The 24,846-nt window shown below is 48.3% G+C and overlaps 2 protein-coding genes across 3 annotated transcripts in view; one reads left to right on the top strand and one right to left on the bottom strand.

Annotated features, from left to right (window-relative positions):
• The window catches only part of LIMK2 (LIM domain kinase 2), a 62,080-nt gene extending 55,990 nt beyond the window's left edge, over positions 1 to 6,090 (top strand). For both annotated transcript variants that reach the window (XM_080920793.1, XM_080920792.1), the window contains 5 exons: positions 693 to 758; positions 1,602 to 1,776; positions 2,294 to 2,349; positions 2,975 to 3,132; positions 5,169 to 6,090. In XM_080920793.1, the coding sequence (XP_080776919.1) occupies positions 693 to 758; positions 1,602 to 1,776; positions 2,294 to 2,349; positions 2,975 to 3,132; positions 5,169 to 5,313 (600 nt within the window). In that variant the 3' untranslated portion in view covers positions 5,314 to 6,090. The remainder of the gene's footprint in view (positions 1 to 692; positions 759 to 1,601; positions 1,777 to 2,293; positions 2,350 to 2,974; positions 3,133 to 5,168) is intronic.
• A 1,651-nt stretch (positions 6,091 to 7,741) lies between these two features.
• Positions 7,742 to 18,244, bottom strand: PIK3IP1 (phosphoinositide-3-kinase interacting protein 1). The gene is made up of 6 exons (XM_080914898.1): positions 18,033 to 18,244; positions 17,084 to 17,200; positions 16,890 to 17,009; positions 15,658 to 15,861; positions 15,488 to 15,566; positions 7,742 to 9,322 (listed from the first exon to the last, which is right to left on the bottom strand). The coding sequence occupies exons 1-6, from the start codon at positions 18,100 to 18,102 to the stop codon at positions 9,118 to 9,120; spliced, it is 795 nt and encodes a 264-aa protein (XP_080771024.1). The 5' UTR covers positions 18,103 to 18,244; the 3' UTR covers positions 7,742 to 9,117.
• Positions 18,245 to 24,846: the final 6,602 nt, after the last annotated feature.

Raw genomic sequence — 24,846 nt, 5'->3', positions numbered from 1 at the left:
GTGGCCAGCACCAAGAGGGTGGCTTTGCAGAGGGTTGGCCCTGTGGAGGCTGGAAGAGAAACCACAACACACAGGGGTCTCAGGAAAAAGGGGTACATTGGGAAGGTATAGTCAGCTTTTGAGGAGGGGGTTGGCAGGCAGCCAGGCCATGTGTTACAGCGATAGGAAAAGTAGTGCAGGGGGACTAGGAAGGGGGCAGTGTCACCCTCCACGTCTACAGGGAAAGGAAAGACTAAGAAAGTAGCTCCTAGGAGTGACACAGGAATGTCTAGTAAAAATAGTTTAGAAATGGCTGGACAGGAAGAGGGAGGGGCTGAAGTACAGACAGAGGAGGAGGGTGTCTCAGGGGAGGTGAGTCAGGAGGTCGTTTCTTCCCCACCACAGGCAGGAAAATCCAAAGTGTCTGAAGCCTGACCCTGGAGGAGGGAAGAACAGTGAGGGCGCTTACTTTAGATTGCCTCCACCTGAGTAAAGGATGGGGGACTCAGACCAGTGGAGTTGGAAACCGTTGGGAAAACCTGGGCAGGAGTTGGCAGTTTTCGGTTGGTGTTAGGACACAAGCTTTGGGGTGGGGATGAGAAGCCAAACACAGGCTGGGCCTAGAAGACAGGAGTAGCTGGGCATTGGGGGAGGGGACGCTGGATGGGCGTGGCCTGGGGGAACAGGCTCCATGGCTCCCACTTCTGTTGCAGGCCTATTTACACTCCATGTGCATCATCCACCGAGATCTGAACTCGCACAACTGTCTCATCAAATTGGTAAGTTCCACTGTGCTTGTCTGAGCTGCCTGGGGCTATCCCTCCGGCTTCAGACCAGACACCACCTACGGGCTTCTATTTGGGCTTTCTGCTACCTCAGATGCCTTTGCCATCCCTGTCTTATGGAAGCTCTCAGGCACACACATGCAGGGACAACTTCACCTCCCTCCCCAGGAGCAGCCCTTGAAGTGATTATTATTAGAAGGGATTAGCTTGCCTGTCTGGCCAGCAGAAGGCCCTAGGCTCAATCCCCTACACTGATTTAGTGTGACAGGAGTCTGGTTGTGGTTGGGGGCTGATTCCACTTTGCAGCGTGGGCAGGCTGCAGGGTCTTTGATCCACATAGCCAACATGAGGCCAGCGTTCCTCACACATCCCTTAGTTACAGTTGTTCCAGTGTGTGTCTCCTGCCTACTTCCTTCTGTACCAACTTGAAATAATTGTAACGTCTCTCCATGCTACCACCCCATAGTTCTCCCCTGGCCCTTACGGCCTTTGCCCGACCTTTTCTCTTAACCTATTCTGACAACTACAAGTGCTTGTCAAGAACAAGACAAAGGGCTGAAGAGAGACAAGAAACCCTCACCCACCTGAGCTGCACTCTGCAGGTCACTTCCCCGAGGCTCCGCCCCCTTCAGCTTGGAATCTGCTGTGGGCAGTTACCAGACTGACCAGAAAACCCCACAAAGGCCCAGCCACAATGGTGTAACTACTTTCTGGTGTGACTATCCTGCTGTGTAACTTTACTCCCCTTGAAGGTGGTCTCTCTTGCCTATGCCCACTCCCCAGAGACAAATTAGAGAAACCCACACCCAGGTCCTAACCTGGCCCTTGCCCTACCAGGACAAGACGGTGGTGGTAGCAGACTTTGGGCTGTCACGTCTTATAGTAGAAGAGAGGAAAAAGCCTCCAGTAGAGAAGGCCACCACCAAGAAACGCACCTTACGCAAGAGTGACCGCAAGAAGCGCTATACTGTGGTGGGAAACCCCTACTGGATGGCCCCTGAGATGCTGAATGGTAAGTTCTAAATCCCTGGAGGGAAAAGATCCAGAGAAAAGACAGGAACCATGTCTTAAATTGAGTGCTGTAAGCTGGGGAAGCCTGTGATAGGGACAGACCTGGGAGGGGGGTTGTCTTTCAGGCTTGGCCAAGAAAGGTCTCAAACTTCTTTCCCAAACACAGCTGGGGACAGCAGCATGCCATCCTAGGTGGCAGGTGAGCTCTAAGGATCTTTTGTCTCTTAAGTGGCCCAGGCTGTTGAGAGCTTAGCCTCCCCTCTCTCCAGATCAAGAACTGAAGTATGGTGCCCCCTGGTGGATGTTGGCTAGTATTGTTGAAAAGCAATGGGTTGCCTGGCTAACCCTGGCTTATGGTCAGAGTCTAGAGGAGCCTGAATCTGGCTGCAGTTCTTGATGACATGCAGTCGATGGTCACCCTGAGCACCTTTAGGGCTGTTGTAGCCCTAGTTCTGGCCTGGCTTGACCCAAGACCCAAAGAGGCTTAACCTAACAGCCATTCTCCCCTCTTCCCCAAGGCAAGAGCTACGATGAGACTGTGGATGTCTTCTCTTTCGGGATCGTTCTCTGCGAGGTAAGCTCTGGCTCAGACACCCGAGGAGCCCCGCCTCCCTGAGATCTGGGTTTCTCTCCTACAAGAGAATAGTTTGCCACAAAGTCAGTGGTTAGGCTGCAGCGTAGCCCAGTATCTCTCAAAGCCCTGAATCGAGTTAGACACATTGAAAACCTTTTCTCACTCCTACAAAACTGAGGGAGAGACTTACAGTGGTTAGAATAATTAAAGAATTTACAGAGTTGCTTTCTTCAGTAGATTGCAATGGAGTATTTGTCATCTACTGAAAATTCAGGTGATGCCAGCCAGAGGGTTTCAGACATCAGTCAAACCCAGTTCCTCACCTTGTAGAGCCTTGAGCTGGTAGAGGACATAGCTTCAAAGGGGCATGGGCAGGGCAGGGTCAGTGGAAGCTTCTAGCTTTCAGAGGTGCCAGTTACAAACATTGCTTCTGCTGCAGGGAGGCCTCTTCTAAGCCCTCAGTATCCAGACATTCAGTGTCAAGAGAGGTCTAGATTAGCATGGTAAGGAGAGGTGGGTCACAGGGCCGCCTTCTAACCCTGGGCATCTGTCTGCAAGAGCATCCCTTTCTCCTCTATCTGTGGCCTCTGTAGACCTTCCTGACCAAGCATCTTCTTGCCTGCAGATCATTGGGCAGGTATATGCCGACCCTGACTGCCTGCCCCGCACACTGGACTTTGGCCTCAATGTAAAGCTTTTCTGGGAGAAGTTTGTCCCAACAGACTGTCCCCCGGCCTTCTTCCCCCTGGCTGCTATCTGCTGCAAACTAGAGCCTGAGAGCAGGTTGGTGTCTCCTCCCTTCTCCCACCTCACAGCCCTCAGGTCCTGAGACGTTTGCTTCAGATCATCCCATGCCCTTCCCTGGACAAGCAGTGTAGAATCCTAGAGCTCGAGTCATCGGCTAAACCGTGGAAGCTCCTGACAGCTCTGACGTGCCACATTAGGGAAAAGAGGTGGCACAGAAGCAAGGGAGCTGTCAAGATGGAATCACAGACATTAAAAGCAGTGGGGGGTGTTTTGTTTTTTAAGAAAATCTGGGTGAGGCATATGAATCCATGATAAAATGTGGAATGAATGGAGCTACGGGTTCAGTTCTCAGCTCTGGGGGTGGCCAACAAAAGACAATTACAGGGACTGGTGGTGTGTCTCAGGAATAGAGAGAACTTGCCTGGCATATGCCAGGTCCTGGGTTGCACCTTTAGCAAGCATACATGAGCAGATGCTCCATTCACCCACACACCCTCACAAAACACAAAGTGATTGATTTTTTTTATAAAGAGTTATTTATTTATTATATAAGTACACTTTAGCTGTCTTCAGACACACCAGAAGAGGGCATCAGATCCCATCACAGATGGTCGTGAGCCACCGTGTGGTTGCTGGGATTTGAACTCAGGACCCTGGGAAGAGCACTTGGTGCTCTTAACTGCTGAGCCATCTCTCTCTCCAGCCCGTGATTGATTTTTATATCATGTGCCTTTTATCTTTTAAAAAATGCTTATAACTCTTAAAATAGGGTCTAGGGATGTACTTGGCTAGAATGCATGAAGCCTTCGGTTTGATCCCTGCCATTGTGTAAAAGCTGGGTGGGAGGGTAAATGCCTCTGAAGTCAGGATTTGGGGGTTCTTAAGAGGAGGGTCAGAAGTTCAAGACCAGCAGGTGTGATGGCATATACCTTTAGCCCCAGGACTTGGGAGGCAGGTGGATCTCTATGAGTTCAAGACTAGCTTGGTCCATAGAAAGTTCTAGGATATCCAGGACTACATCACGAGACCCTGTCTAAAAGAGGAGTTGGAGCAGGAATATCACTCAGTGATACAGCACTTGCCTGGAATGTTCAAGGCCCTGGGTTCTATCCTCAGTACCACAGAGGCTGCTTCATACCCCTGTCTCACCACACACGTGAAGGGTGCTACTGAGGGAATGACCGTGGGCTGGTAGATAAATCATCTAACTTTGGATAATAAAAATAGACTTAGAAGCTGCCTTAGTTACTTTTCTATTGCCATGACAAAACACCATGAGCAAGACAATTTATAAAAGAAAGCATTTAATTTGGAGGTTGCTTACAGTTTCAAATGTTGAGTCCATCCTCTTCATGGTAGGGAAGCATGGCAGCAGGCAGGCGGGGACTAGAACATTATCTAATCCTCAGGTAGGGTCTGCCATGGCCTTTTGAATCCTCAAAGCCTATACCTACCCCCAACAAAACAGGATGTCCTAATCCTTCCCAAACAGTTCCATCCCACAAGCCTATGGGGACCTCAAGCCACCACAGGAGCTAAGCTAATATAGGACAGGGTCTGGGGGCAGGTTTCACAATTTTTCTGTTGTTTGTGGTTTTGTTTGTTTTGAGATGTCCCCCAAGCTGGTTCAAACTAGACATATACTTGAAGATGACCTTGAACTTCCAACCCTCTTGCCTCTACCTCCTAAGTGCTAGGATGACAGGTATACTCCCACATGGCCACCACTATGCTGAGAACTGAACCCAGGTCTTTGTGGATGGTAGGCAGGCATTGTACTGACTGGGCCATATCCCCAGCACCCAAATTTTATTTTTAGTAAGTATAGAAACCCAGTCCTAACCTTTGCTTGTTGCGTTCACATCAAGACATGAGAGGCTCTAATCTCTTTGGATGTTTTTACCTTAAGCCACCATCTCTAGCCTGGCCAGACTTGTCAGTGTTACCTTGCATAATTATATCAAGAAAGTAGAGGGTTTGCCTGACGTGGTGAACCTTGGAAATGGGGGACACAGCTTCATACCCATCCCTCCCATGCTCATTTTATGCCTGTTCATCCCTCTTCTTTGTAGACCGGCGTTCTCAAAGCTGGAGGACTCATTCGAGGCACTCTCCCTGTTTTTGGGAGAGCTGGCCATCCCACTGCCTGCAGAGCTGGAAGAACTGGACCACACTGTGAGCATGGAGTATGGCCTTACCCGGGACTCTCCGCCCTAGCGCTGGTTCATCCCCCTGCAGGGGGACATTCCACAGTCAGCATTGCCCCCTCTGCGCCCTGTCCTTGCTCTGAGCAGGACTGCCCAGGCTTCCTGTGGATTAATGGCTTGCTTAGAAGCAGAACAAGCCACCCCTACTACCTCCCCAGGAGGCACTTGGGTGTAGGGAAACAGTTCTCCACAGGTTTGGGGGCCTAGTTTCTGTCTGTAAATCCAACACTCACCTGAAAGCTGTGAAGAGGATAAAAGAGCCTGGATTCTAGACCAAGAGTCTGTTACTCGGGACTCCCCGGGACCTCTGTGGATTGAGATTCTGGGAGGCTGTAGCTTTACACTAATCAACATAACCTGGGCCTGATGGGCAAAATGGCGGAGTGAACTGGCCTGAGGGCTCTGGAGCCTCTGGTTCAGCAAGGTGCAGGACTTCAAGCAATAGTATGAGTAACAGAAACAGGGAGCCTTCAAAGTGTGGGAAATGACAGTAGCGAGTTCTCCTTCCATCCTGGGCCATGCCCTTTGGAGCAGGTTTTGAAGAGTCTTAGTATGTGGTGAAATCTACAGGATCCAAAAAAAGGACTGGTTTCTGCTCACCAGCCCAGGGACCACATCAGTGTGTGGGGAGTTTCCACTTCAGCATCCTGTCTCAACAAAAACACCAAAGAAGCTGGGGCTGGAAAGAAAATGGCCTTGCCCTCTAAAGAGCCCCATATCCAGGCTGGTGGGCTGAGTCAGAAACTCGAAATATTGCCTAACAATAGATGGGCTCTGGATGCCAGTGTGGTTTGTCTCAGACTTTGGTCTAAGCAGGGAGAAGGGGGTCCCATCAATTTCTTTGCACCCTGTGGCAGCTACTGCACATCCTCTAGAATGTCTGGTCCAGGCAGCAACCTGGGACAGGCATTGGTGGCCGCTGAGTCCCCAAAGAGAACTCCCTGAGCTGGGCCTTGTAGATTCTACCTCTTCTGTTGCTGGTCCAGCTTACTTCCTGAGCCACACTCGAGAGCCATGGGCACGGGGAAGTCTAAGGGCACATTCCACCCCTGACTGCCAGATGTCCCGGGACTCTGTAGCTCACCAAGGTTGCCGTCTCCTAAGCGGGAGCTCACACCATATTTAACAAATGGGGAATGGGTTTGGTTATAAATACGTGTGATGGGTTGTACTGGTGGGGGGATCTGGGAAGAGTGGTTGCTGTTATTAGCTTTTATCTATGGGGTGATATGTGAAATATTTTGTACATAGACAAGATGAATTATGGGATGGGAAGTCTTTGGCCACTTGAATTGCTATGTAGATTGTACTTGTGTGTGGAGTTCCGAATCTGCTGCAGAGGGACTCCTGAACTCCCAGTAGCAGCTTGGTTCGGCATCCTGTGATCAATTATGCTTGCGCTGTCCCGCAAGTGTGGGAGTGGTGGGCCTGCGCTGGGCCATGAAACAGATTAAATAAATTAAGCAGTTAACATAGCGATGACAGAGCGTGCAAAAGTGACTTAGGAGCCGACTGAAGCATGCAGAGAGCAGGACAGCTACTGTGGCAGAGGACCAGGGCACCTCCAGTTTCAGGGGTACTCTACCTCATCTCACTCTGGGCTCCTGCACACACGGTACGCGTACATGCCCTTGGGCACATACATTCACACTTTTTTTTTTAAAGATCTGTATTTATGTATGTGAGTACACTGTTGCTATCTTAAGACACACCAGAAGAGGTAGGGTATAGGGTCCCATTACAGATGGTCGTGAGCCACCATGTGGTTGCTGGGAATTGAATTCAGGACCTTTGGAAGAGCAGTCAGTGCTCTTAACCGCTGAGCCATTTCTCCAGCCCACATAAACATTTTTAAATGTTTTAAAGAAACATAGTCTGCTGGCCACTTTTATATAACTTATCAGGGAATTCTCAGTCTCAAGTCTAGTCCCCTCTTCTAGACAACAAACCTTCAGAGATCATACACATCCACTAGAGGTAGCCCTTCTGAGTAGCAGGTATTTTAGGTCTGCAAAGCTATTAGGCCTGGCTCTCAGCGGCTGACCCGGTCCTTGGGGGACCTTCTGCTTCTAAAGCTGTTGTGCCTGACCACTGGGTCAAATAATGCCAATATTTGGTAAGGTCCTCCTAGGCACCAAAAAAAAAAAAAAAAAAAGCCAAAAAGCCACAGCCTCTGCCAAATTTGGTAGTATGTGTTTATGGTACTCGTGAGATACAAGGGCTGGGGAATCAGTATAAATTCAAGGCCAGCTTAGTCTACCTAGTGAATTTCAGGCCAGCTCTGGTTACAGCACTGAGAGCCAGGCCTAATAGCTTTGTGGGCCTAAAGTGAGGTCAGTTTGGCTGGGTGTAAGAAGGCAAAGTTATGGACAAGGCATTTGGGAAGCATTCCCAGCAACAAAACATGTGCAAAGTAAAGTAATGGTTTGTGTTTATTTAAGTCAAATGCAGAGCAATTTGCCATAGTTCATACACAGGTGTCAGAATGAGGTATATAAAACAGAAATACTTTCATAGGAAAGTAGGAAGTAGTACTGTTCTCTTTCCCACAGTCAACACCACCATGGGAACCCTGAGATCCAGGCCCCCTCAACAAATGGCTGTAGGGAGCAAGCTTTGCTCTCAATGTCAGGAGCAGAGGGGCTCCTGGGTGGGGCCGCTGCCAAGGCCAGGAGGCTGGGCACTCTTGGTAAGACACTCAGAAACTGCTTTGATCTTGGGCAAGACACTTTTCCCTCTCTGGAAAACCCTTCAGGTCCTTCCCAGTGATTCAGTGATTGTTTTGTACCGGCTACAGTCTTAACCCTATGGAAGGAACTGTCCTGGGGGCCAGAGGGCTGCCTGCAAGCCAGGCTGGACTACAAAGCAAGCCTTACCACGCCTTTACCATAAGCTCTGGTTTAGTCTCCAGGCTCACCTTTCAGATGCAGGTCGCCAGACCCTGAAGGGTATAATTCCCATGGGTTGGCTGGCTATTTTCTTATCAGCACAAAATGAAGAGGTTCTTCTATCCATCCTCAAAAAGACAGTCTAGATATTCAGATCTACTGTTTGAGGCTGAAGGCAGAAGTGGGTCCTTCACCTCGGTGGGAGGTTTAGTGCAATTCTTTCCTTTCCTTACCAAACAGGAAGAGACGCTTGGGCCCAGGCCTAGCCCACAGTTGTCAAGGCACATCACTGCCAGCAAGTTGGGGCATACCCAGCAGTCTCTATCTAGAACCCATTTACAGCCCGAAATTCTAGCTTTTATACAAATTCATTTCTGGTTCTTAGAAGTTGGAAGCGACTTCCATCATTCATATATAGAGGTGTGTGTGTGTGTGTGTGTGTGTGTGTGTGTGTGTGTGTGTGTATACACATTTTTTTTTAATGCTTGACCTTAACTATGATTAACAGTATACGCCACTCAAGTTCCTGGATGAGAAATGGAAAGGCAGAGACTGAGGCCACCGTCAGTATACAGCATGGACGAGCTTTAGCAAGCTCCCCATCTTTTGCCTCGCCCAGGCAACATGAAAGCCCTTATTTTTGCCACAGCACCACTGTGGCTACTGTGCCAGTCTTTCTCTGCAGGCAAATCCTGCTTTAAGGGACAGAAAGGGAACATTGATTGGACCCTACCCAGCCTCCTCATCCTCACCCATAATGCTACCTGCTGCTTCCTGTGTCGTGAGGAGTCACATCTGCCCCCCCACCCCCGAAAGAAAAATGGGATAAAGTTTTAACCACAACACAAAAGGTCGGTCCTCCCAACTGCAGGAGGGTGGCCTGTCCTGTACCAGTGTCTACATGGGCACCTGCCCGCTGCAGGGGCTCAGGCCCCAGGGGTGCCAGCCGGGCCTGTGAGGAGGGTGCTGCCCTCCTGCACGTCAGCAGGAGTCTGGTTGCTGTGCACGATGATGGTCTTTTCGTCCACGATCTCACAGGTGGGATTGGTGAAGGCGGACAGGGGCAAGGTGATTCGCTGCATCTCCCTCTCACACACTTTCTGCTCATGTTGCTCTTTCAAGTCCTTCCCCCTGTCAGGGAAAGAAAACATTCAGGTTGTGCTTCCAGCGAGGCTTTGCTGTTAGCCTTCCTGAAGCCTGAGCAGGTGCTCACCCGGGTCACAGCGATCACCTGACCAAGCCAGGACCGGCCGTCCTACCAGGCCGCCTTAGGCTCAGCACTGCCCACTCTTCTCTGCTGGCTGCTCTGTCTTGGTGGCTGCTCAGTGGGGATGATGTACAAGAGGGAAACTAAGAAAGGGCTTTGCTTGCAGCCCAGGGGTCCCAAAGACCCAAAGAATGATCCCAGCTTCTTCATCCTTACCAATGCAAATGAGCAAAAGAAAAAAAAAAAAAAGGACCAGCCTAGCCTATTTAACACTTGACTAAACAGCTCTGTGTGCCTCAGTTTCTTCACCTGTCTCAAAGATATTGTGAAATCATTTTGAAGCTGCTTGCCCAAACTAGTGCAACTGCCGTGTGAACTCCTAGGGTATGACTTGCCCTGGAGCGGTCCTGACTCACAAAGCTGTGTTCCCCTGCTTTCCCCTAAAGACCTCTCTTATCCAGCCAGGGCAAGAATTATTCATCTTTCTTAGTGATAACCTCCTCTCTCTAGGCCTTAACTTCACCATCTTAAAATAAGGAGTTGCGCACGATAGTCTGTCTCTAGAGCCCTGGACCCTCTGTAAGGTTCCCCCATGTGACATGAGATCTGATCTCCTAATCCTCACTGTAAGTTCACAGGAGGCTGATAAACTCATCCCTCTGTGGCACCCAGGGACTGGAACAACCAAGTTTCTGCACATGCAAGCCCAGGCCTGGCCTATGCTTCCTGTTTAGCATCTTTGCTGGATATCAACTCCCACCTGGCGCACTATTCACGGAGGGTCTTCTGGAATAAGCACTCCCTCAGGTATTATCAGTCATCTGTCAGCTATGGCTGACTGCCGTACAGAAGGAGACACCTCTCTGTATGATATAAAGCCATGTTCTTCCAGGCGGCTCATGTAGGCAAAAATTTGGAAGGTCTGGGTTTAATTTGAGTAAGGGATCCTCCTCCCCAAGCTAATCTGTGATTCACAAAAACACAGTGCATTCAAGCCAGGTGGTGGAGGTACAGGCCTTAAATCCCAATACTCAGTGGGCAGAGGCAGGAGGATCTCTGTGAATTCGAAGCAGCCTGATCTAGAATGAGTTCCAGAAAGCCAAGACTACACATAGAAACCCTGTGTGAGAAGGGGCATCTTTTACCAGAGGCTGAAATCTTCAAGAAGGCTGGAGGAAGAAAACAAGCCAGGAACCCACTACTTCCAGAATACCTACCAAGAAACCAGGAAGAGAAGCAGTGTTTAACTGCATGTTTGATGGATGCCACACACTACATACACATGCCCTGCCTTCACTTCTCATGTTCTACAGGCAGAAGGCTGGCTTTCTCCACTCCCTCCCCTATGCAGCATGTGTCTGTATCCTGCTGAGCAGCTGCTAAGGCGGGCTTCACCACACACATCTATAGGGGTCAAATCAGTTTGCATTAATAGCAGGCTAGAAGAGCAACCAAGGGTAAAGGAAGCAGCCACTGTGACCGGTCTGCACAGGCTTCATCCATTTAGGAGCCTGGAAGCATGCCTGACCCGGCGTGCCTGCTCCAAGTCTTGCCTAGGAATCCTGAAGATGCAATGGCTGAGGCTGCCAGGCTGAAATGACCATTAGGCAGCCTAGCACCCTCCCACTGCTGTGGGGGCAGGGGACAGTCTGGCTGTTGTCTGGCAGCCAAGACAGAACAAAGGCTTACTCACTGACTCAGCTTCTCTCCCAAGGGGGGTGGAATGGTGTGGCCTTACTGTTTTCCCTCCCTTTTTATCAGACTAAGAGCTCCCTGCAGAGCTAAAACAGCACTCAGCAGGAACAGGGAGCAGCCCCAGCCTAAATTACTAGGACAAAGGCCCAGCCAGATTGAGTTCCCTTCCACCCCCACCTTTAGTTCTTCTTTCCAGGAGGAAGCCATGGTGCCTGCCCACCCTTCCCACCTCTGGGAAGCTCCCTCCATCAGCCAAGCCCTGGAGCATTACAGAGTTCAAAACTTGCAGGAATTACTGATTGCTCTGGGGGTCTACACATTGGGCTGGGCTGGGCTGGGCTGGCCAGAGAGTAGAGAGGTGAAGTACCAGAGCTGCTACCTGCCTCCAGCTTCCTATACCACACTAGGGTATGGGAACAACACTGCTGCTCTGGGCAAGTTTTCCAAGGAGGCTACTATAGAGTCGCACAAGTGTATACCCAGGTGTGTGCACATTGACTCTATCCTCACAAGATACCTATGTGCCATTTATTATTATCTCAGACCTGAGAAGGTGGGGGTGGGGGGGAGAAGGGGAAAGAAGGGAGAAGGGGGAGAAGAAGAGGAAGGGAAGGGGGGAAAGAAATGAGGAAGGGAGGAGGGGGGAAGAAAAGGAAGGAAGGGAAAGGAAAGGAGAAAAAAGGAAAGAGGAAGGGAGGGAGGGAAGGAGGGAAAAAGGGGTGGTGTTAAACCACCTGTCCAAGCAAGAGCAGAGTTAGGATTTAAACCAAGCAAAATAGTGTCCTCTAAAGAAATGTCAGTGCTGGATTACCACAGCTCACTCCCAACCTCATGAGTAAACAGGGGCCCAGAAAAGGTAAGTAATGTGCCTGATGTGTGGTGTCAACAATTGGAGGGAATTCTGGAGTAAGAGCTTGGGTTGTTTGTTTTTTAAGTTTCTAAACAAAGTCATTCTTTGAAAAGTTTCTCTCTTTTCTACTGCCCAAACTAGTTTAAACGTAGATGAGGCTACCGGGGTTCTGTCAGGTGCTCTAGAGATAACTGACAGTGTTTAGATATATCTTCCTCTCCAGCCAGCCAGGCCGGCTCTTGGCTCATGCCAGTAAATCCCAGCATTCCGGGAGTTGAGGAATAAAGACAAGAATTCCTGACCATGGCTCACGAGATGGCTCAGCCGTTAAGAGCACTTGCTGCTCTTTTAGAGGACCCAGGTTTGATTGCCAACAACCCCACAGCAGCTGACAACCCTCTGAATATGCCTACAGTGTAGACATACATGCAATTAGAACATTCATACAAACAAAGTAATGTTTAAAGAGGCTGAAGAAACGGTTCCGTAGTCTAAGAACACTAGCTGCTCCTTCAGAGGAACCAGAATGGCTCCCCAGCACCCACGTGGTGGTTCACAACCATCTGTAACTCCAGTTCCAGACAGTCCAATGCCTTCTCTGGCTTTTGGGGACAGGGTGCACAGACATATTACAGGCAAAGTCCACACATAAATAAATAAACAAATAAACAAAGGGCCAGCCTGGGTTAAAGAGTAAGAATCTATCAAAACAAAACAAACACACACACAAGTACATATGGTCTAGACTGGGTACCAAGGACATGATATATTTTATCTCTTCTAGGTCTCAGCTCCTCATTGGGAAGAGAGCTTCCAGGGGGAGGTGATGAGGTAAAAATCATCTGAGGAAGGCACACAGCAGGGCCTGACTTACCAAGAAAGCATGGCACCAACAATGACCACTGTGGCCAGCAGCTGATTCCTGCCCTACTGCTTCAGTACAGTGTTTGTGCAGGGGAAGCATCCACATTGAACAGACAGGACAGCTACCAGGCAGGGGTGGCCTAAAATGACATTCAGCTTACAGCTCTTGCCCTGACATCTGTCCCCTCTGGGTGGGGAGAGGGAGGCTCCGGGCTTGTTTCTAACCCACATGCGGTTTCCTGTTGTACAGCTTGTTCTCAGAGCCTGTTTGCTAAGGAAAGGGGTGGTCCGGAGGTTAGTGTCAGGGAGTCTGGTGACTTAGTGCCTTCCCCCTATGGGTACAGGAAGGTTCACTCAAGGTCATGTGGCAGCCCCACGACAGCCTAAAAGAGTAGAACGAAAAGAGAAAGACCTGGCTTCTGCACCTGGCACCAGCTGAGCTTGGAATCAAGGGCGGTTCCTTCAAGCTGAAGGTCTGGAAACTGTCCTAAGATGGAAGGCAGCCAGATGCTGTCCAGAGGAACATGGGGAAATGAGGGCCAGCAGACTGTACGGGGCAGCACAACCGCGCTGCTTTCCTCAGTTTCGCTTTTATGTATTTATGTATTTATTTTAAGTACACTGTTGCTGTCTTCAGACACTCCAGAAGAGGGCATCAGATCTCATTACAGGTGGTTGTGAGCCACCATGTGGTTGGTGGGATTTGAACTCAGGACTTCTGGAAGAGCAGTCAGTGCTCTTAACCACTGAGCCATCTCTCCAGCCCTTTTTCAGAGTTTCTAAATGAACAAGTAGGTTTCCCCAGACCTGCAAGTCAACAGTGCTTCTAAGGACCACAGCCTCAGTCTGGGAGTCAGGATGCTCTCCCAGGTCAATCCCTTGGAACCTCCCTACTCTCTGAGTCACAGAAAATCATCCATAAAGTCACCAGTTCATGCGAATGATAGGGCCGAGTTGTAAGTATCCTCCTTAACTCCCCACCTGATAAATAAACTGAGGCACAGAAAAGGTCAGTAGTCAAGTCCTTACAGCCTATAGACAGGCACATCAGCTACTGTTCATGTCACTCACTGTGTGCTGTGCACCAAAGCTAAGCAGCCACACACCCTTCCCCCACAGGAATGCTTCGGACCAGTACCGAGAAACAACCTGCCCCGCCTCGCAGACGGCAGCTTGCTCCACCATATCCAGAACGAGTAACCACCGACAGAGCACCTATTCTCTCTTGCCTCAAGCTTCCTCATCTGAGAACTGGAAGGAACACCGTTTATCTTCTAAGAATGACTGTGAGTGTAATCTCAGCCCTCAGGAGGGAGAAGCAGGATTTAAACTTTGAGAAGCCAGGCTTGGTGATTTAACACTTTAATCCTAGCAACCAGGAGGCAGAGGCAGGCATGGAGCGATCCATGACAGCCAGAGCTAAGAGTGACTGAGACCCAGTCTCCAACAAATCAAAACAAAAAAACACCAACATCAAACCACAACAATGAAGAGGTCAGGCCATGTTTTTACTGTATGATGACTCTAAGGCCAGCCTGAACTATGAGAGACCCTGTCTCAAAACAGAAAGTGGAGCCGGGGCACGCTAAGCGTCGGGAGGCAGCACAGCAGCGGGCGAGAACACGCTATTGCTGTAGCAATGCCTCCCTGCCCTTTTCCATCTGCCCTGTGGCTGGGCCAACTCCAATACCCCTGAGACCGTCTCGGGTTTAGAAAACAATGGCTGGTAGACAATCCCCCGTGTTTCAGACATGGCTTCCAATGCTGGACAACCCAGCCCCTGTGTTCCCTTACAGGAAGGCTTCTCCAGTCAGAGAGATAGCTGGTCCTTGGGGCTGGAACTCACACCCGGATTTTGTCCAAGACCACTCAGTGCTATAACAATGGTTTTGATTCTTAGAACCTTTGGCACCGATTATGACAGACTTGTCCCATGCGGCTGCAAGTCTGTCCCTGCTTTCCAAGCCATCTCTTGTACTTTCATAGCTGGTAAGGAGCGCAAACGGATTGTCTCCTGTAATCATTTTTCTTCTCCCTAACCTAGAGGACACTCCACTGATAACATTTAAGCCCCAATGTGAGACTTCAAAACCAGGAGCTAGGAACCTTTTCCAACAGTGGAATGTTTTGACTCATGGTCTCCCTCTGTCTTACAAATGGAGGGAACTTACCTCCTGCCTGCTGAGATTAAAGATCATGTCTTGCTTTATTACTTTTTTTTTTTTTTTTGGTCCTTTTGAAACAGAGCCTCAGTTTTCAAACTTGTAAACCTCCTGCCTCACTCTCCTGAGTCCTGGGATTAGAGTATGTATGAAGCAGGGCACCTATCTTAGTAAATTTGAAAACTCAACAAAATGAATCTCTTTTTCTTCAGAGCATGATGACAAGGGCTCAGAAATCCCATTCCTCAAGAGGCCGAGGCAGGAAGATTATGAGTTAGAGACTACTCCTTCAAGGCCAGTCAGGGCTACAGTCTAGGGGTGGGAGGTGGGGGAATCAGTATCTAAGTCATTGCCCTGAGGGCCCAAGATTACCAGGCCGCGGTGACTAAATCAAATCTCTACTCTTGAACTGGTTTTTCGACCTTCAATACCTTACTTCCTTTTGAAAGATGCCAAGAAGTTGACCTGATATTGTCCTTAGCCCTGTTCCAAGGGAGTTAGGAAGAGAAACTACCCACCTCTTGTAAGTGTAGCCCAAGATGATGCCAACTCCAATAGCAATGATGATCACCATCATGGTCACGCCCAGAACATAGCCTACAAAAGACAGGACACAGGTTCCATTAGCCACACCCTGGACAATCAGCAAATGACGTCATCTGACGAATCCCAACCCACGCAGCCATACCCAGAGTTCCCAGGTCTTTTTTTTCCTTGGCGTTCATCCTCACACGCTGACTGATCCCGATCACTGGCTGCACCTCTGCTGCCTCACTCCTGGCTGGCAGGGCATTAGCAGGAGGGAACACCTGTGCCTCGTTGTCACCTGGTGCACCAAACCTCTCTTCCAGCTCCGTGGTAGAGGATGGTGGTGGTGCTTGGGAAGTGGTCTCTGGAGGTGAGGTGAGAAACAGCTGTCATCAAGGACTGCCCTAAGTGCATTCTACAGCCAAACCTGACCTGTCTGTTGGGGATGTTACAGCAAGGGCTCCCCCCCCAAAAAAAAAAATCTCCCTTAAACTGATAACAAATTCTGCCCCAGGCTAGGAGTGGTGGTGAACACCTGAATTAATGAATTTAGGAGAGGCTCCGCAAATCCCCTACAGCCAAGCAAGCCAGGGCTACAAAGTGAGATCCTATCACAAAAACAAAGGGGGGGGGGGGAGAACAAACAACTCCCTTGCCTCAGGGGCAAACTCAGGTCTGAAAGGGATGCACCCTCGCTAAGGAGCAACGAGGCAAAAGAGAGGGAAAAGGTCTCAAGAAATAGCCTCTCTCCTGCCTCCCACTAGTCTCTTCAAGTCCTTGCAATCTTTCAGCACTCAGCTGGGCTTGCCAGGGGGTTTCTCTAGAGACGCGCGCGGGTCTTCACAGCAGGAAGACAATCCACAGAGGGCAAGATTCCTGCCAGTGTTAGGGGTTAACTTTGACCATCTCTCATTTTTAAACCTAGAGAACTATCTTAGTTTTCTGAAGTCTAATAGCTTTGAATTCAAATCAGAACACACCCATTGCCTTTGGCAGGGGGTCAAACTTTTGGGTGACTCAGATCCCTCACACGGCTTCTTCCCTGGAACTGTGAGCATGCTGCCTGGCTCGCGGCAGACGCTTACACACACACACACACACACACACACACACACACATGTATAAAGGCTAGCGGGGCGCTTTGCGGAACAAGCAAGCTGCCTCCCACCGTTGTTTACAAGGGCTCGCCGAGGATGAGCTCACTCCGAATGCCGCGGCGGCCAATGGGCGTTGGGCTCCGCGGCCTGGAGATAGCTCTGACCAATCGGACGGCGCGGGGGTGGAACGGGGCGGGACAGGCGTCGAGCAGCCGCACGTGCGCGGGTGTAACCGTCGCTCCGCTGCTCGGCGCACGGGGCTGCGGTCCCCTACCCGGGGTCCCAGGGCGGCTACCTGGGCAACGCACATCCTCGCAGCGCCGCTTTTCAGGGATGCGGGTCTCGCTGCTGATGTAGCACCAGGGTCCGCGCGGGTCCTGGTCCGGGTTCCGGCAGTAGTTGTGGTTGCCCGGGCCTGAGGTGGGGGAGAAGAAGCGTCAAGGGCCGCGGCCAGCGCCCACCAACCCGTCCTCCCCGGCGGACACTCACTGGGCACGGCGAGCGACTCGAGGCTGCCTTGCGCGGCCAACCAGTTGAGGCAGCGGAGACCCGGCGCGGGCGAGGGCTGGTCCTCCCGGTACAGGTGGCCGTTGTCCCAGAAGCAGCCTGTGAGGAAGAGGAACCCGCCCGGGACCCTGAGTGCGGCTCCCTGGCCCCGCGGGCGAAAACCCTGCGGAGAGCGCGTGTCATGCCCCTAGCGGCGTCTGGTCCACAGACAACAACACTTAGACTTAGCTTTAAAAAAAAAAAAAAAAAAGGTTTGAGATCGCTGCGCAAATGCAAAGGGTTGTTGCTCTTGGACTTGGGACCACTTTGAAGGTGCAGGAAGGCTGGCTAAAGTCTTTCTGTGGAGATGATGAGTGGTTCTGTGCAGTCAGACATGGAAGTCATCCCAGTGCTGAAGTCAATGTTACATAAACTGATGTTCCCTTCTCCACGAATACAGCCACCTTCTGCTACTTTTAACAGACACCACCAGCTCTCAAGAGAATTCCACAAAAGCCTTTGAGTCAGTGAAGCAAAAGATTCAATAAAGACTCCAGCTGAGGGACTGCCTCTTCTCTTCAGCTCCCACTCCCCTCAGCGGCGAGCTACAGGAAGCTGGAGAAGGGAGGTTTGTGCGCCTGCCACGCTAATAAGCAAAGGGACTTTAAAAGGGTAGGACTCTGGGGAGTAGAAGAGATGAATTCCCAAGCTCCATCTACTCGTGTAAAAGGCAAGGGAAAGAGAAAGTGACTACTTGTCTTTGTTCTTAATGGCAAAGATGGAGCTGCAAGCCTCTGGCAAGGAAGGAGAGAAGAATGCTTTCGTGGGACAACAAGAAAAGCAGCCAAAATCTTCCTTCCCTGTCAACCTGGCCACATTTGGGAAATCTGGGGGCTTTAGCCGTTCTGCTTCATTAAGTTGCTGCAGAAAGGGGGGGGGGATGTAAGCTTACCTCCAGATCCATAGGCTTCTGCTAGAAGCATGTTGCTGAGAAGAAATGTGTGCACCCAAGCCAACAGCATCCTCGCCTCTTCCGGCTTGCAGGTGACTGAACAGCCAGTGTCCAAATGGGGTCTCCTTGGCAGCAGTTTTGTCTCCTAGTTCCCAGCCTTGCAGTCAGAGCGGCCCTTGTTATGCTCTTCTGGTAAACAGCCTCTCTTTAGAACTGGGAGCTTCCCAGCTAGCTTGCTGCAGCCGAGGTGTTTTTCAGCTGAAAGGCGCCCCCTGGGTCCTAAGCCGCCTAGACCGTACCAGATCACTAACCCCGAGCCAAAAGAGGAACTCAGCCAAGTGGAGAGTGGCAGAGAGATTTTGCTTAGCAGCAGATCCGTGTGAGACCTGCACGGCTACATCCCCAGAGCTTTTCTTCCTTTTCCATCAGTGTGAGTACAGAGCCATTGTGTCAGAAGGCATGGTGGAGTGGGGTGGATTAGGAGCACCTAAAGCACTGCACAGTTGTAAGAGGATGCTGATTGCAGAAGCAGGAAGAATTTAAGACCACATAGGCAGTACAAACAAGAATTATCTGTCTGGAAGCAATATATTTAAAGTATACTCTGTCAGAGCCAGTTCAGTCATGTTCCTTTACTAACATTTGAGGTTTGGGGTATCCATATAATAGTAGGAATACTGAAAGGGTATCTTTAGCTGAAAATACATGTTACACAAACATTACATTCGCTTGGCCATATTGTAAACTCCACCCTTTCTTCCAGCTCAGAAGTAAAATGTCTTCCAACCCCTCTCATCCAGTACATAGGAAATCTAGTTGCAGTAATTTGTATCTATTGTTAAACCACATCCACAAAACATGGGGCCTTTGGAGTTAGGAAAAAGGCTCTCTTTCCATTTGTCTGGCAGTTGGAGTTTCTGAGCAGCCTCAGTAAACTGACAGATAGAGCAGATTAGTTTGCCAAGACTACCTTGTGACGGGCAAATCCAAGAATAGAAATGGGAGACTCTGTTTTATCTTGCCACAGTGTAGGGAGGGAAAATAACACCACTATAGACTGTATCGTAGTGGAAAGCTAATGTGATCCTAACTGTGAGAAGTGATTGAACCCTGATGGGTCTTTTAAAAGAGAAAGATTTGTTTATGTGTGTGTGCTTACCTGTGTCGGTACTGAAGCCACAGGAACACTTCAGGGCCTCCAGCTGGGCCATGGGAGGTGGCTGATGTGGGCAATAGTAACTCAGGTCAGCTCTTTTGGAAGAGCAGCAAGTACTCCTAACCTCTGAACCATCTTCCCAACTCACCTGACAAGCTTTTAAAAACATCATGTCCAGAATGGATAGACGGCCCAGTGGTTAAGAGCACTTGTTCTTAGAGTACCTAAGTGGAGTTGCCAGTCCCTGTCTCAAGGACATGTCTGTCCAGTTCCAGGATATACAGCTATACAGCTCCCTCTTGACACTCACATGGGGCACATGCAAAACACCAGCGTGTGTGTGTGTGTGTGTGTGTGTGTTTGTAGGGTAGGGTAGGGTAGTATCACATGGTGTGTGGTATATGCCCTAGTGTGTAGATGAGGAAGTCAGAATAGGATGCCCAATGTCTTACTGCCTTGAAACGGGTTTCTTACTGCAGCAGAAGTGTGACCTTCAATCGAGGCTGGCAACACTCTCCAGTTCTGAGATCCTCCTGTCTGCTCTCCAGTGCTGGGTTATAGGTTCACATAACCATGTCTGGCTTTTAATGTGTGTGCTGAGGATTTGAGCTCAGATCTCACAGGTGCAGAGCCATGGCCTTTTAAAACACCTCAGCTGATAGTGTGTTTACCTAACCGTCCAGAAACCTTGTGTTTGATCCCTAACACAACACACTGAGTAGGGGAGTACAAGTCTGTAATCCCAGCTCTGGAAGTGGAGGCAAGAGGATCAGAAGTTCAAGGTCATCTTTGGGTATGTGCATAGGAAGTTTGAAGCCAACATGGGCTACATGAGACCCTGCTTTAAAAGTTTTTAATGTCTGATAAACATTTTTGTTAATTTTACAAATACTAACTTTTGAAAACCTACTGCATATTAGCTAGTACTTTTAGATACTGGGACGTTGTTGTGTGGACAAAATGTTTGAATTTGTACCCTCATGATGTCTAAATTCTAGCTGGGAGAGACATGATATTTAAAACATCAGTATTAATGTTTTAAATAATATAAAACAGGAAAGAAGTGATACAAGGCAAGACAGACAAATGTCTTTTTTTCCAAGTGCTGACTTGTCTAAATGCCAGACATTGGGAAAAGGAATTTCTTTTCTTATAGATAATTTTAAAAATTATTTATTTTTAAATTTTATTAAATTAATTAATTTATTACATATACAGTGTTCTACATGTATGCCTGTGGGTCAGAAGAGGGCACCAGATCTCATTACAGATGGTTGTGAGCCACCATGTGGTTACTGGGAATTGAACTTAGGACCTCTGGAAGAACAGCCAGTGCTCTTAACGGCTGAGCCATCTCTCCAGCTCCAGGGAAAAGGGAGTTTCTTGGAACCAGACAAAAATATTTTTGTTCTCCCTTTACAGTCCTGGTATTTCACTATATTCCTTTTTTTGAGACAAGGGGTTACTTTGTATGTCTGACTGACCGTAGATTTCTAGATCTACCCTACAATGAATCTAGGCCCTCAAACATGCTTAGCAAGTACACTACACTGAGCCGTCACACAGCCCTCTGCCATCTTTCCTCTTTCTGCTAACCTGAGTGCTGTGTTCCATGTAAGGACAGCTTTTGTCTTTATCATCCAATTTTCTGGTGTCTCTTTACCTCTGCTATGTTATATAAACCACCCTTATTGCAACTTCCTTCTCCACACTGACTTCATTTCCTCTCTTCCTGAGAGATGTCTTTTAAAGAGTTTGTATGCATGGAAGAACTGATAAAGGTCATATACCTTCATATATGCTTTTTTTTTTTTTTAAAGATGAATTTCGGATTGGAGAGATGGCTCAGTGGTTGAGAGCACTGACTGCTCTTCCAGAAGTCCTGAGTTCAATTCCCAGCAACCATATGGTGGCTCACAACCATCTGTAATGTGATCCGACATCCTCTTCCTGTGTGTCTGAAAACAACTACAGTGTATTGTACTTATATATAATAAATAAATAAAGGTGAATTTATTTATTATATATAAGTAGTCTATGGGGGCCATTCCTATTCAAACCACCACAGAGTGGTAGATGTAGACACCCAATGTCCTCCTCTGGCCATTGTATACACACATGGGCGTGCAATCTGCACACTTCATGCATGCAGCATACACATGTAGCTACAAAAAAAATCATAGTCTGATTGTGGAAGGAAAAGAAAAGAGAAATATATCTCTTAAGCTGAAGCTCTAATATGCTCTGGTTGCCGCTCCTCTTCATCCTCTCTGAAACCTAGTTAATGGAAATAAGCGTTATTACAGGAATGTTTCCTTAGTGAGTAGATTGCATTAGCGCAAGAATAACAAACCCCGAGTTCAAAAATAGGAAGGCATTTTATTTCGGTTTCCTGTGTAGTACGTCCCTACCGGCTCAGTGTTGTAGGCAGCATGGCGGCTTCTCATTATCTTACACTAAGAGCAGCTCTGGTGAACATTAAATTATTACTTCACATATGTAAAGAGTGCCTTGGGTATATACATACATGTAAAGCCAGCAATTGGGATGCAGAGGCAGGAAGATCAAGAGTTAAAATCCAGCCCATGCTCCGACTCTGTCTGCCTGTTCTTGGCAGTACTGCTCTGTGTACCATGAATAAGATTTGATTCCTACCACTGCTCTGTGTACCATGAATAAGATTTGATTCCTACCACTGCTATCAAAGAGAATTTGAGAAAGTGAAAGCATCTCATACACATTATTTGTGCTGTTAATTTTTAAAAGACTTGGAAGGGGCAGGAACACCCAGAAGAAGGCATCAGATCCCCGGAACTGGAGTTATAAGTAGTTGTTAGCTGCCTAATATAAGAGTTGGGAACTGAGCTCAGCTCCTTTACAAAAGCCTCAAGCACTCTTTTCTTATCCATTGAACAATGGCTCCAGTCTCCTGTTAATAGCATTGTTGGGGCTGGAGAGATAACTCAACAGTTAAGAGCACTGACTGCTCTTTCAGAAGTACCCAGGTTCATTTCCCATCCCCACACTGCAGCTCACAACCATTGCTAACTCTTATTACAGGGGCTCTGACACCCTCTTCTGGTCTCAGGAACAAGGTATTCTCATACATATTAATTAACCAATAAAACATGATTATGGCTGAGCGGGGTGGTGCATGCTTTTGATCCCAGCACTGAGAGGCAGAAGCAGGTGGATCTCTGTGAGCTTGAAGCCATCTTGAGTGCTATACAAACCCTCTCTCAAAAACAAACAAAAAAATGACAAATTAAAAAACCAACCATTATTGTTATTGCTGAACTAGAACCAGAGCTCAGTTGGATCTTTAATCATGCAGTTACTTTGTTAGGTAGTTTATTCAAATCCAATTTTTCTGGAAATACAGTTGAAAATTCTTGGTTTTCAGTTACTTGAGGCCATTGGTCAGTTTATAAGTCTCTTGGGCCAAAGTATTTTCACTTTAGTGTTAGACCATCACACCTCTCAGGATTGCTAAGAGACTCGCCTTGACTTGCCTGCGGGTGGGATGTGTAACCTAACTCCCCCTACATAGAGTGATACACATTTTATCTGACCACCCAGTACATTCCAGACAACAGCTTGCCATGGAATAGTAATATTGTATCTACCATTTGAGTTTTTCATGTGATAGATGCTGTTCTTAGTGCTTTCTATACCCTGTCTCCACAGTCATTCAGAAACTGTAGACATGCCTCCCTGTAAAATGAGTGAGTCATGAAGAAGTTTAGCAGTTTGCTGAAACCCATATGGATGTATAGAAGAGAGCTGCTGACCCAGGCCCATGCCCTCCACAGCCCAGAAGGCTGAGACAAGGCACAAAAGCTGAAGTTCTGCCTTGAGTGCAAAACGAATTCCAGGCAAGCCTGGGTAACAATGTAACCCTGTCTCAAAAAAGAAAACCTGTAAAAGAAACTTTGAAAATAGGAAAGAGCTATGGGTGTAGCTCAGTGGTAAAGCATTTGCCTAGCATCTACAAGGGTCAGGTTCATCACCAGTAAATAGAGCCAGGTGTTGGCTCAGTGTGACCTCACACCTACGCAGTAGCCACATGACTGTGTGGACAGGGAGAAGCTTTGATCTGAGAGACAGAATTCTAAATCTTGTTTCACGTCCCACTCCACTGTCTCAGATTGTTACTTGAAAGACTTTGGAGAAATTGGTGAGCCTTGCTGAAATTACTGAGCCTCAGTCTCTTATTTGTAAAATATAGATGATAATGTATCATTCACAGGATGGCTGTAAAGAATATTTTATACTTGACTGTTATGGTGGTATATACCTGTGTTTTGGCACTTGGAGGGCAGGGTCAGGAGGACTGCTGTGAGTTCAGGCCCAGCCTGTTTTCTATCGTGAGTTCCAGGACACCCAGGGTTTGAGTGAGAACCTATCAATATGTAACTGAGTTATGAAACATTGAGTTAATGTCATCGTCTCTGTTTACAAAGCACTACACCAGTACTAAGGTAGGATAAGAGAGCTGTGCTTCTTTGAGGCTCCAGTGCAACGGGAAGAAAGTGGAGGACGCAGAAGGACAAACAAGGAACCTGTTACTGGAATCACTGGAGGCCTGGCATTGTCGAAAATGCCTGTGATTACAGCTGTAGGAGGCTGGGGAAGGATCCTTAAGTTTGAGACTGTCTGGGGCTCAGTGAGATGCTGTCCAAAACAAAACCAGAAGAGATGGGGAGGGAGGGAGACAATGTGTGTGTGTGTGTGTGTGTGTGTGTGTGTGTGTGTGAGAGAGAGAGAGAGAGAGAGAGAGAGCGAGAGAGAGAGAGAGAGAGAGAGAGAGAGAGAGAGCGAGCGAGCGCTGGGACAATGGCTCAGTGGGTCAGAATAATTGTGCAAGCATGAGACCCTGAGTTAGTATCCCAGCCTGAGGCCAGAGGGGACACTGGGTGTCTTCCTCCTTCACTCCCTCGCACTGTAGTTTCCCTTAGGAAAAGACTTCAGGTGTCGGGGTCCTTAACAGTCGCCTGTGGCTAGTGTTACAGATCTAGTCCTGGGGTCTAATACTAAACTGCTCCCTGGAATTACTCTTCTGTCTATGCATGCATACCTGCAGGTGCCCTACTCCCACCCTGCTTTCTTTCATTCAGGTCTTCTTGAATTCTAGGCAAGCACTCTTATTATTACATCTCCAGCCCCCCCCCCCCCTTTCATTTTCTCGATAGTCCTTCTGTGTGTAAAAGTTTTAAATCTTGGTGAACTGCAGTTCCATTTTGTTATTTATTTACTTATTTAGATTTTTTAATTTAGATTTTAAGTGTTATCCCCTTTTCTGGTCAGAAATTCCCTATCTTATCATCCCTTCCCTGCTTCTATGAGGGTGCCCACCCATCCCCTCCCTACAGTTCTTTTTAGGCAATCTTAGTACTATTGTAGAAAATTAATAGTCCATAGATCTATCTACTTTTTAGACTCTTTAGCTTTGTTCATTGAGGTACAGACATCCTCTGTATCAGTATCAAACAACTTTATTTAGCTTTGTAATTGTTCTTTTTGACTCTGCTTTTTTAAACTTTTTTTTTTTTTAGCAATTCTCAGTGACACTCAGGCTGACTTCAGACTTCCAATCCCACCCCACCCCGACACACCCCTGATTTCTTTCCTGTCTACTGAATACTCTTTTTCCCTTGA

The sequence above is a fragment of the Micromys minutus genome (genome assembly GCF_963924665.1).
Source record: "Micromys minutus genome assembly, chromosome: 1".
Classification (NCBI taxonomy): Eukaryota; Metazoa; Chordata; class Mammalia; order Rodentia; family Muridae; genus Micromys; species Micromys minutus.
The sequence above is the reverse complement of the archived record's forward strand: the minus strand, read 5'-3'. Positions and strand labels throughout refer to the sequence as shown.

Bases quoted from the DNA above. Each gene is read 5' to 3' on its own strand.
- PIK3IP1 (XM_080914898.1), bottom strand. From the start codon at position 18,102: ATGCTGTTGGCTTGGGTGCACACATTTCTTCTCAGCAACATGCTTCTA. The intron at 15,567-15,657 runs GTATGGCTGCGT...TGTCTTTTGTAG, and splicing joins AAAAGACCTGGGAACTCTGG to GCTATGTTCTGGGCGTGACC. The intron at 9,323-15,487 runs GTGGGTAGTTTC...TTTCCCTGACAG, and splicing joins TTGGGCTACACTTACAAGAG to GGGGAAGGACTTGAAAGAGC.